A 13,205-nucleotide genomic window follows, 5' to 3' on the forward strand; every position below is an offset into this window, starting at 1 on the left:
AACATCCGCGGGCACCACAGGGCGTTGCAATTTTTTTCTTTAAAACATAAGTGAAGAACTCAACAATGGGTGAAAGCAACTGCTTGAGACTATAATGCCACAGTATCTTACAATATCAGCCAAAGACAGCCCAAAATTACCATTTTAAATGACACTTTTTATCACACGCTGGCAAACAGTGGACTAAGTTCTGGCTTGTAATCATCAGCCTTGCCAAACAAAGGTGCAGGTACTCCTGTTCGTTAGCTTTTCTGCACCATTCACCATCAAAGTCGAATTCTGCCATTTAAATACAAACAATAGCGAACATGTACAAAAATCTGCAATTTAGCCAAAATCTGAGAACACGTGCCTGTCCTTTTAGAGGTGACATGCAGAATTTACTTTCACACACAGAGCTGAACCCCTCTTCTGCTAGAGTTGGTTGGCAGCTACCTGATCCATCGTAGATCACCTTGCTGGCTAATTATGTGCTCATCTTGCAGCTACGCACAGCTGAGAAACAGAAAAGACCACGAAGATGTTCAACAAAAAACAAGCCTTTTTTTCTTCTCTTTAAATAAGGTTTGCTTTGCATTTAGTAGCAACCAGCATCAAAACACCAAGTCTTGTCATCCCTATTCTTTCTGATTGCTAAGAAGGAGGCCAGAAACTAAGTTAAACATCATAGTTCTGTGAAATTGATGGAAATTTCATTCCTCATTTCATCAGGACCAAGACTTCAATCCTGAACTACCCTCTCCCTTCACAATTTCTTTAAAGGCTTTGATATATTAGCTCTTTCACAATGAAAGTCTTCTTCCTACGTGCACGTTGTGAAGTTGATTTATCCTTGTCAGTTATAAACAACCATAGGTAGATTTATTTCCAATATTACTTTTGGTGTCTTGTAATCCCCCTAGCCATTTGCTAAAGAAAGTTTAACTCTGATAGTCTCAAAGTTAATCCACACTCCCAATGAAAAATTCAAATATTTCAGAGGCAGCTGAGAGCAGTCTTCCCCTTGGCAGCAGCCCATGAAGAGTCCAGCGCTGCAAGCCATAAAAAGCAAACTTTTCCACCATGATCTCCAAGTGACAGAGGTCACAGTAATGACGCACTTTTGTACCAGCACACTCATCATGCGAATGTCTCCCCTTGAGCAAACGGGAGGAGCACACTCTAAAGGAAAAGATCCCTTTAATCCATTCAGTCTGGTTCCCCCCATGATCATACACCACGCAAAGAGTCAGCAGCGTGTGCTGACCTAAAAGTGAGCACGGAGACTTCCTCTTCGAGGTGCTGCTCTTCTCCCCCTCTCACCGGGGCGAGTTCTCTGGCTGAGGCTGATACAGAGCAGACCGAGAACAACGGGAGTAGGGGGAAAAGAAGAGTACAGCAACAGAGGATATCCAGATATCCTGCTGAGATATCCAAAGGATGCTGAGACCCATTAGCGAACAGCCTGAGGAAACTCCTCAGCCAGCCCCCCGGCGAATCTTCCAGGAGAGGCAGAGGCTCACCAGTCTGCCTTTGTACTTCCAAGGTTACCTGTCTGTCCGGCACTCAAGATGCCAGGTAAGGTACACAGTCCCGGGAAGTGGATGTGTTGAAATATTCCTTCAAAACTGTATTGCTGGGAGCTACAGGTCTGTGGGGCGAAACGTTTCTCAGCACTGTCAGACACAAATGGTTGCGCTGAAATAATGATATCTAGTTATTTCTGTTGATATTACTTGGGGTGAGAAGTAAAATAAATTATGTGAGGTAACCATCAATATCTCCAGGATCCCATTATAATTTACTATTACCTACTGAAATGTGAATTGAGTTTGACTGATTTTATAGCTACCACCATAGTGAAAAGCTAATGCAATATTTTTAATACCAAGAGCAAAGTTTGACATGGTTATATTGCTCTGACACATCCTCTATTTACTGGAGAAAAGTATCCATCCTGAAGTCTTCAGTGACACGCCACCTGAAGTATATGTGAGATTCTCTGCATCTTTTTCTTTTTCTTGTTAGTAAGGGCTGATGATTTAACATATGTGGACTATCTGGGAAAAGAGTGAATTTTTTTTTTTTTTTTTTTTTTTTTGGACCCAGGATAACTATTTAAGACACAAATCTGTAAACACATACATGCTTGTGTTTTTACAAAAGCATGTATGTTCAGAGCATGTCCCTAATCAAGCTGATTGCCCTTTTTTAGAGCTTGATAACAACAATCCCTGTACTTAGGGTTACAAAGTAATTTTTACTCTACCTACACTCACATCTTTGTAGATGCAGAAGCACAGAGTAGAGAAAATGAGTCATGCAGTGCTAAAGGTAGATATAATAAAAAGACCAAAAGAGCATGGTGGTTCACAAACACAGGAACAACCAGGTACCACAGAAAACAGGAACTCCAAGAAACAAAAAGGAAACCAGTAATCTTACTATTAATTCTTCTGCAGCACTAGAAATTATTCAACGCATTGCTTTGTTGTATCCAGCAGGAGAACACCTGCAAGTTTAATAAAGCTCCCTGTTACATTCCTTTATTTATGTCCTTTTATGTAAAACCTTTTTTCCCTCCCTTCTGAAATTCAGTAACTACCATACTGGAATAATAAAAACTAACAGGGCAGAGCAATAATATGCAGCCGATCTGAAGAGACTGACATGAGACACATGAGACTGATGAGGTGTATTACAACTTTTGAGAGAAACATACTCATGGCTATGAAACAGTAACAAGTGCTCCTGGACAGCTACTATTACTGCATTTCCATGGAGCAGGAAGCCCAGTTCACAAGGTACAGTTCAAAAATTTCCTGTGACATCCAGCCCCATACCACAGCAAGCATTCACAGCCTTCATTAACTTTGCCAGGAACAGATGGTTTAACGAGGACATTTACCTTAACGCAACACTGCAGTGCTCAGAGGTTGGGGTCCAGAGGCTGAATGCTGTAGAAATTTTAGACTAGTAATTTGACAGAACCCATCAGAAAGACTAGTTAGGAGTGAGCAGGGTAAAGACCAAGGATCACCTGCAGGATACTCTAGGGAATGTTGCTCACCCTAATTTGTATGACCTATCAGACTTCACTTCTTTTCTCACTTTTTGTGACTATGTTTTAAACCCCCACCTCAATAAAACAAACAAACAAACAACCCACCACAACAAAAAAAAAACCCAAACCAAACCAACCCAGAACAGGTAAGTAAACTGAAAACTAGATCAGAGTTTCTGTTTTACAGAAGTTGCCTTCCTAATTCAGTGTTCCATAACAGCTATAGTTCTCAGGGTATCAGGGGCACATGAAAACAGAAAAACCTTTCCCACCACTCTGGCATGACTGCATTAGGGAACAGTTAGAAGAGTCAGACAATCATATTTACCTTGGTGTTGATTTGAGAACACTACTACGCATAATTTAAAAACAAAGCATGTAAAATACCACTTCAAATGCAGGAAGTCCAGTTAATAGGTCAGACTACCGCCAAGCTCCATGATCTTCTCCCTATAGCAAGCAAACACAGGATCAAAATTCAATGCAAATAGGCACTTCAAGAGAATGGTGTTCAGAAGACTGGAGACTTTACACATGTTCATCTTACACTATTTTCCACTTGTATGCCTTTTAGGGAGAGCAAGATTTTAAAGTGGCATTTAAAATATATTTCCTTACATTACATATGCCCTTTAAATCGTTTGACAAATTGCTGGCAAATGTTTAAAGCATTGAAATTAGTTGAATGTAAAGTTTTCCAGTTCTATGCTGAATTAGGATACTAGAAAACAAAGCCTAGAGCCTATATATCTTTTTGCCTATAAAGCATTATCTACTGAACTTTTTTGCATAAACTGCCTGCAAAATACATACTTGCTCTTTAATGATCTTTAAAACACTGAAAACTAACATATGACAACACATTTTTTTCTTAGCAGTTCTTTCACTTTCAGCATTTTGTAGGAACCAAAAAGATCATCTTCACAAACAGACACTTCCTCCTTTCCAACAGGAATTTAGAGTGTATTGGACAGAACTCAGAGGAACTACGCTCTTCTTTTATGGTGATAAGAGAGCCCCAACAGTGAGTAACGTGCTACCTTTTAAACCACCCATCTGGTCAAGTTCATCAGTAATTTTCATCAAGTAATCCTTACGTACTCCAGACACCTCTCGGTACCCTTTCTTCTCTCATCTGCATAGTCAAAAAAAGTAGTACTGAACATTGTAACAGCAAGGCTGAGATCAAAAAAAGCCAGTGAGACCAACTAGGGCACATTAACTTGCCTCATCAAAACAAAAAAGTATTTTTTTGGCACCTGCGCTACAAATGTATCCACATTGCTCCATAAGTTTACCAAGTGCTTTTTCCTCAGCTGCACACAAGGGTAAAATTACTGTGGTTTGTAACATGACTTCCCTTTATGCAGCTGAGGAAAAAGTGCTTGGTATTATTATGGTATACTCTGGCTGAGGGTTTAGTTGGAGTCACAAAGCAAATACTCAGGGACGTCTCCTGAATTTAATCTGTTTGTGATCATGAAGATTAGGTTGGGAAAAATCCAGAAGGTACATTGTTGATGAGAAGAGCTTCTGTAAGCAGAAGCAAAGGACTAAGCTTTGGCACCTCTGTCAGTTAAACAACCCAAGTTCTGGGAAAAAAAAGTTTCAATCTAATTTCTTCTAAACATTCCTTTGGAGAGCTGCTAGATTTTTGGTGAAAATTACAACTTGTACTATTTCTCTTTTTCCCCGTCCTTAGTATTCACATAAATTAGATATATCAGCTTTGACCTCAGCGACCAGTGTTTATCCAGATGAAAACGGCTCTGCACAGTTCATCCTGATGCTGTCAAATGGGGAACTAGAACTGAAGGTAAAAAGAGGAAAGCTGCGATTTGTAAGCTACTTGGTACTCCATCTCCCACAGGTATTCAGAGCTCCATTTTGGTGTGGGAGCAGAGCTGCCTTCTTGACATGTAAGCATACAGCCTGCAGCCAGGCAGCACCAAAAGGCAGTCAAAGAGGGAGGCAGGGCAAAGGAACCCAACACCCAGAAAACTCCCCCTCAAAGCACTGGAAGTTTTTCTCAGGTGTATCTGGGAATATGAAACAAGCAGAGAACTGAACAAGAAAATATACAAGAGAAACCAGGAAATACCACCCTGACAGGCCCATGTCACCTGTAAAACCAAGGGGATAAAATACCTGACCACCCCACCACTCAGAAGCCATATACAGACTGTAGTGCTCAGGGACTATCTAGGAGGTTTTATACTTGAGACTCACCTGTCTCCTTAGCATGGCCTTCTCCTTGGATCCACATAACCTTCTCCTTTTACTCCAACAGAGCATATGATTTTTTTACCTTCCCACCTCTGCGCTCTCCCTCTAATTGAACACGGAGTACTGGGGAAGTGAAGGGTTTCTTGGTGTGATGTAGCTGGGCAGGGAGCTCATCATTTCTAGGCATGGTACTTCGGAAAGGGTGAGAGGTGTTACTGGAGGCTTCCACATGAAATACACTTTTTTTGTTGTTACTGTAGCTGTTCTTACACCATCATTTTCTGTTCTCTCAGGCTAATGACTATGAATGTGGGAAAGAATGGAAGGGTTTTATTCTCACCGTAACAAAGGTACGGAAGAGTTTTGTATCTCACTTCATGGCAAAAGTGTCTATAAGGGGGTTTTGTCTTCATGCATGCCAGAAGTTGGCTTCCACAGGCACAAAGCCTTGCTTCTAATGTGTTTGCACACATTAAACGGTTGAGGGTTTTGTTGGTTTGGTTGGGATTTTTTTGTTTGGTTGTTTTTTTTCCTGAGGAGAGCAAAATTCAGGCTGATTTAATGCCAGCTCATCTGCAATACACACTCTGCCACAGTATCTAGTCAGGCACAGTTCCCAAGCCCCATTTGCTGTCCGGGAAAGAAAAGACTTCTAGCACAAGTCCATCCCCTGCAGCTGTGAAAAAGGGAGCCTGCTCTGAAAGAGACAACGCTCTAGGGCCTTTATCATGGCATACAGACCTAACCAAACAAGTGGCCAAACTGTACACCTGAGAGAACCCCTCAGCCCTGTGTTTTATTCTACTATTCTTCTTAGCTAAATGTGCTTTGAAAAATAGCAAGACCCTCTTTGATAATGACCAGTGGAAAAATAAATGAAGTTTGTTCACATTGGCCAAGCTGACTCACTTAAAAAGCTGAAATGAGAATGGCTGAAATAGTTTAAGTTACATTTACACAGCCTTTTGCAGTACAGCAACTGCAAAATATTGATGTGGATTCTTACATCATTCTCACTTCTGTCAATGCACATTTCTTCTAAATCAGGACACGGATATCCTTCTTTCACTATTCTAACAAAAACACATGTGCAGTGTTTTATTCAAAGCAGAGGCATACCCAAATTCCAAATTATTCCACCTGCTTAGCCAAGCAGGTAAGAAAGATGTCTGCACAGCAGCTGTGCTCAGAGATTAGCTATGATGCACACACAGAAATGATTGCTCACAATGTTTGTCCACTCTTTTCATTTTCTTTTCAATTACACTGTTGATTTTCAGCTGTCAGTTCCACCAGATGAGTCGTTACTACCTGAGCAACTTACAAGACTGCAGCAAGTGCTAGAGAAGGAAAAGAAAAGAAGGATTACACTTAACAAGTGTTCCAGCACATCCTTGAACAGAAAAAGCCCTCCCAGCAGTACACTGACCACTATGCCAGCGTAAGCTCTGACTGAACTATGTGAACCCCAGTCTAACTAAAGAGCCTTCCCTTCTTCTGTCAAAAGTATTATTTCCATGCAGAGGTTCAACATTCAGCTGTTGGACAAAGGCTGTATAATATTTAGTGAACAAAATAGGGATTTCCTAAGGGAAAGTTTACTCCTGCAGCTTTCCTACAGTGCTTTTTGTTTAGAAAAGGCTGAGTGCAGCGTATTGCTATGCTTAAAAAACTTTTCAGAAAGCCACAGGTTGGGCTGCTCTATCTGCCCTTCTGAGAAAATGCTGATTACCACTGAGAAATTCCAGGTAAGTCCAGGTTACTCTTCTCACATTCTTTCCAAGGGTCCAGAAAGCGTCACACTTGTACAAAAGCTTCACTTGCTCTCCGAGAAGGCCAAAGCACTGCTGTCCTGAATTGTGCTCCTAGAAGTAGGGTTAACCAGCAAGAGTCCTTCAGGTGTCATGCCTCTTAGCAGCCATGGCTAGTTACCCTGGGTAAGCCTAGCATTGTGAAGAGGTGTTAGCCCAGTAGACCCTGCCTCTTCATGCGGCTCGGAATGATGTGGCCTTGCCAGCGTAAGTCACATTTATGCGGTTCCTCTCCTCCCTTCCATGCAGGTGCTTCTATGCAGTATCTCGGAGAGAAGCAATGGAGATGTTAGAAAAGAACCCTTCATGTGGGAATTTGATCTTGCGTCCCGGCAGTGACAGCAAGAACTACGCAATCACTATCCGACGTGAACTGGAGTAGGTTGCTTCCACAATATATTATCCCATTCTTAACTAGCATGCACTGTATTAAAAGCTGAATCACCCAGAGCTGATGCGTGAAACATAAGCCTTGCCTTCAGGTTGAGAAAGGCAAATGAGGCAGCAGGGGCAGGCCTGAGACCTGGTTCTCTCCTCCTCCAAAGCTAGTTAGATCAAACAAAGAAGCAATAAAGATCAGCCAAATCTCCTGTTTGCCATGAAAACCTACTCAGTTTAAGAAATCACCACGCAGAATGAAAACAGAACAAGCCATACCCCTTTGTAAAATGAACAATGAAAAATGAGACACAAGTATTTTCAAACAGTAACACACACTTCAACTGACTGGCCACGTTTTAGCTTTTACAAAGCTTCAGAATAACAGGCATCTGAGACATCAGGAATGACATTTGCAATTCTCTGGGTTTCTAAACTAAAATAGGAAGAAACAAACCCTGCCACACACCTTCAATAAGCTCTGGGGATATTACAAAGCACACCCATTGCTCCTGCAAAGTAGTTTATAATGACAATGATACATCAAAAAGTATTTCATTTTGGGCAGTGTATCAATTTTGATTTTCTTTCAGTGCCCACTTAAAGCACTACAAAGTGAGGTCCAAAGGAACAAGTTACATTATCGAATTGGAAACACAGGTAAGTGAGCCATTGCCTTGTTGAAGATTCTTAAGCAGGTGTAAGGTCACTTTGCAGAAAATTAGAAAAGCCCTAGTAAATTCCTAACTATAATTTCTGAGTCAAAGTAAAGTATGTGGAGAGTTCACCTCTCTTATTAGTCCAACTAGCCTAATCTCAAAGAACAAGATATCTTTTAAGAACGAGAAACACAGGGAAAAAAAACCCAGATCAGCATCTTCTAACAAAAATAAAATCAAACCACCCACAAAACACTCAAGATAGCTTAGGGTTTTTTTCCAACTCAGGCTTCAGTACTGTCTGAAAATTGAGCTCTCATTGCAGCTAGAGGAATTTCAAAACGCACTCCATGTAACTTTGAGAAACAACTTAGTTGAAGTGCGAGCAAGGCTGTATGGACCCTGTTATTTGGCTTAAAACAGTTTTCTTCCACTTTTCTTAAGACACGATTAACTCATGGCCTGAGAAACATCCTATTGGTTTGAAAAAGCATCTGCTGTTACACCCTCTGCCGAAAGAGCACCAGCAGTCACTGAAGAGCACCACGGTGCAGAGAACCATCTCTCTTTTGGTTCATTCATTCATTTGATGGAGGGGAAGGAGTTACATGTGCCAGGGTGAAAATGTTACCACAGATTGCAGAGAGCTGTACTAGACCTCGCTGCATCCAAATGCTGGATGTTAAGTCCAGTAGCAGTTGTTTGAGAACCATGGCTAGGTATCCCAGCCTGCCAGCATGTTTTTGAAAATGCATTCTCAACACACATAGCATGTTTTATTTGGTGAGGGTTTTTTTTTTTGTTTGTTTGGGTTTGTTTTGGTGAAACAGGTGACACTCCCAAGCCTTCAGGATGTTGTCAATTACTTTGTGACCCAAACCCGAGGGAACCTGAAGCCGTTTGTCATACAGACGCGTGCCACAGAGGACTCTGAGTTCTCAAAGCAAGCCGGTTGCTGAAGGAACGGTGCCAAAAGAAGGAGGCATAAGAAGCAGTGCAGGAACCCCACCATGTTGAAGATAACCAGAAGACATTCCCCAAGCTACTCTTTCTCAATTTCTAGAATAGATCTGTTGGCCCTAAACCAAGAATGTGAAGTAGCTTCTCCCACAGTAACTTCTGAGATTTGGGGAGAGCAAATAACCCCAATTCCTGTAGAAGATTAAATGTGGAAAACAAAGAAAAGGCAAGAGTGGGAAAAAGAGGACCCATTGTCTCTGCAAAACATGATAGAAAAATTCTGTTGAAATTAGGCAGACGGTGTTTGTGGGCTCAGTTCTGTCACTGGCTCACAGTGCAATAAACCCTTTGTGTTAAAAACCCCATTTCTTGTCTATCCACTTGTATTGCTATCAGTGCCATTTATGACATCCTACAGAGACAGCGGGGATGCTTCACCTCTGCTGGGCCTTTGAGCACCGCCAGAGAGGTGCAATGTAGCCCAAAAAGCTGATAATACAAGTCTGGGTAGCTTAAACTGAGGGTTCCTGGTTCTCTGCAAGGTCATGCAACCCTTACAGGACCTGGAACACCACAAGTAAGGCGGCTGGGGCATTTCTACGGTTACGCAGCTGAGGGTGGGCATCAAATTCAAGCAAACTGAAACATCTCCTCCCCAGCTGAACATTCCCACCCCTTCTACAAGCCAGCAGGAGTGTTCATCAGACCCTGCTGTGGGCGACTTCAGGAAACTACACAAAACTAAGTAAGTGTCCCTGCTGGTTAAATGCTCTGAACTACCTTCTCCAAGGGCTGAGACAAGCCCCTGGGAGTGCACAAGGAGGACAAGACTGCACAGCTAGTAACAAAGGAAGACAGCAGGGCATGTGAGAGCCCTGCTGATCATACCAAACAGTTGTGAAACCCCACCGAGCCCTAGGCACAGCATCCACCTTCTTGGAAACTGGAGATCTAGCCATCAAAACAAGCAGCTTCAGTGATCAGCAGTAAGATCTAAGTTTAGTATTTTTAGCCTCGAAGTTCTGCCAGGCAGCTGGACTGAATAAAATGCTTACAGGATGGGTACCCACTGCTGAGCTACACTCCTTCATAGTTAGTGTTGACGATGAGCTCCACAACCTGGCTTTTTTCTTTAAAAAACACCCCAACCAAATAAACCACAACTCTTCTCTGACAGTGGTGGGGCAGCATTCACAGAGCAGAGCTCAGCTGAAGGCAGCGATAATGCAGGTACCGAAGCAGCTAGCGCCTTCACTACACGCACAGGGAGTGCTCTAGGTAGAGTTGCTCTTATTTCCAGACCAAGACTGATTATCATCATGTGTCTTTGATATCCGCTGGGAATCACAAATGAATTACTACTTGTTTCAAGGATTATGGAAGTCAGCCAAGGCTTGCGAAGGTTATTTTAAAAGAATGCCCATAAGTTTCTAAATAATAGATTATGTGTGACCATCTGAAGGTGCACCCACTGTATTTATAGAAGTACAACATAACATGAGACGTTAGCACTTTCTTTTCATGAAAATACTTAAGATCGCTTTGTGAAGATAGTGCTGCTCAGTACACATCAGGTTAGAGTTGCAGCTTTTCCTCAGTATGAAAGTGAAACTTGTGTGTTGCTGTGAGAAGTGGGAACTTAATACTCCTTCACTGTATCTCACTTTTGCCATGCAAAAGGATTCACTTACTAGCAAGACAGTTCTGCTGGTGTTATCAATGGTGTAACCCATGAAACCTTTAAGTGTGAGCCTCAATAAGCTTTCTGCAGCATGGATAAACACTCACGCTAGCTACTTCATCAACCACACAAGAGATACCAAAAGACACGTTTACTAAAATAAACTCTCAAAAGCTATCTGGTCAAAAACTTACCAACCTTTGGACAAAGGTTTAGATTGCTGCACTGTGCTGCAGCAGAGTATGCTTTCTGTAATTGCAAAACAGGAGATAATTAACAGCGATTGATAAACCTTTCAAACTAATAAGCCAGTTGCATTTGGCTGAAATTCAGTTCCTTTCTTCAAACGACTGGCCTACAGCCACATTGTTTCAAAGACACACGGAAAAATTGAAAACATGAACTTATCTAAAGCCTTTACTTACATTTGATACAAGTCAGACAGATACACAAACTCTCTGCATAGCTCGAAACCCACATTACTTCAGGGTGTGAGATGCTGTGATGAGGGTTTCTGCATTCACAGAAGCCCAGCTAGTACCAGAGTTGTTCTTTCTATGTAGTCACTATTCTTCAATAGAGCCTTTTTTTTTTTAAAAAATAAATATTTACATATTCACCCTACATGGGAAAAGGTGGGGGGGGAGGAACTGAAAGCATGTACTTTTTACTCCTTGTATAGGTAAAGTCCTAAATCCATCAGATCTGCCAAAACAGTCTTGTTAACAGTAGCATGATCTTCACATAGAATCCTCACTACTCCTAGCATTAAAGAAACACGGAGATTAACCATAAAGAACAGTTGAGCTGGGTGCTAAATGCCTTGTGTTTTGCATGCACAACTATTCCTGCAACTATTAAGAATGCAAGAAATTAAGGGAAAGCTAGTGTAAATATGAGCAAACTCTGTAAGAAAGCATTTAAGTGAGAAAGATCTTTAATACCGATATAAAACTTCATTTCTGCAAGTCAACTGCTCTTTCAAAGAACATTTTGAAGGAAAGCTATTCAAGGTGTTCTACTAGAAAGATAAGTTCTTCATTGCTACAGCGAGATGGCTAGCTCTACCTGCTCCACAGGAATAGAGCATCAAACAGTCCTAGACATACACGTGAGCTTTCATTACCATGAAAGAAAAAAAAAAAAAAGGCAGTTCTTAGATTCCAGGTTTCCAGGTAGTGCTACAAGCCTCTGCGCTGCTAGCACTGCTAGTGACAATGCTGCAGATCTGGAAGACCAGCACCCCAAAATTCACTTGCGCGGTTTGACTGAGCCCTTTTAGTGTGATCATGCTGAGCACCCACTGAGACTTTTGATAAAAAGCAGCAACAGACTGAGAAATGAGCTGTATGAAACACAAATTCACACTGAATCAGCTCACTCCACTCCGCACAGCCTTCCATATAAATACATTCACTCTCCATAACAGCAATTCAGAAAAGTTTAAAACATGAAAAACAATTTTAATGCGCCACTTGACATGCACAGCTCTTCCATATATAGTCCTCTCGATGTTATTACTTGTAAGATTTTACCTAGGTAACTTACATCCAGAAAATTTTAAAGATCTGCTAATAAGTATCTAGAGCTATTGTGCATTTTCATTTTTTCCATCAGCAACTGTCTAACTGAGCAGAACCCATCCATAGAACAGACATCCATCCAACAGATACACAAAATAAGAGCAGCATAGACAGCCAGCCATGTCTGTAAACTCTGGCTGCAATCCCTGCCAACCTCGACCTGGACTTTTTGGCAAGGCTCTCCCAAAACTGTATGTGTTGTTGTTAATAAAAGCCATTCCATTAACTGTATCTGAAAATTGACTTTAAACCCTGAGGACCATCAGGTGGCATTCTAGCAAAATATTGAGACTTTTACCACGTTTATATGCTTCTTACTTCCAAAGCATAAGCATGATGTTAACACCACACTAATGTACCAGAGTGTACTTAGTTTCATTTGTTTCCTAGTCTCCAACTGTGAGAGGTGACAGTGCTTTCAACTTGACCTAAACCTTTTAAGTGATCCTTAGCACTACTTAGTGATTTCAGTTAACAGTTCAGATTCTAATACTGCCACAGTGAAATACATTTTCATTGTTATTTAAAAGTGGAAACTTACTGTCTGCTTGTGTCTTCTCTAAACATAGTCATATTTTCTCCTGTTTCAAAAAGTTTCTCTAAAAGAAGTTCTTTAAAAAAAAATGAAATAAGATAGGTAGTTTAAAAAGCAGTATTAGTAATCTAGAAAACTATATCTATAAACTAGACTGGACTGTAAAACTATATACACCTTCGAGAAGATATCCTGCATCTAAGACTAAATCCCAAATATTGGAATAATAATATGTTGATTCCAGCCATTCAGTTCCATATATATTGGTGTTCAAGTTCCCAGCCTAATAGTTGTTATTCCTAACTACAACTAATCGAGAAGGGAAAAAA

The 13,205-nt window shown here is 41.1% G+C and overlaps 1 protein-coding gene across 1 annotated transcript; it reads left to right on the forward strand.

The window, feature by feature from the left end:
• The first annotated feature begins 1,419 nt into the window (after positions 1-1,419).
• Positions 1,420-9,076, forward strand: STAP1 (signal transducing adaptor family member 1). Its single transcript, XM_009696239.1, has 8 exons — positions 1,420-1,557; positions 3,996-4,067; positions 4,746-4,859; positions 5,563-5,619; positions 6,550-6,710; positions 7,330-7,458; positions 8,052-8,118; positions 8,948-9,076. The coding sequence occupies exons 1-8, from the start codon at positions 1,420-1,422 to the stop codon at positions 9,074-9,076; spliced, it is 867 nt and encodes a 288-aa protein (XP_009694541.1).
• Positions 9,077-13,205: the final 4,129 nt, after the last annotated feature.

The sequence above is a fragment of the Cariama cristata genome, unplaced genomic scaffold (assembly GCF_000690535.1).
Source record: "Cariama cristata isolate BGI_N322 unplaced genomic scaffold, ASM69053v1 scaffold36222, whole genome shotgun sequence".
Classification (NCBI taxonomy): domain Eukaryota; kingdom Metazoa; phylum Chordata; class Aves; order Cariamiformes; family Cariamidae; genus Cariama; species Cariama cristata.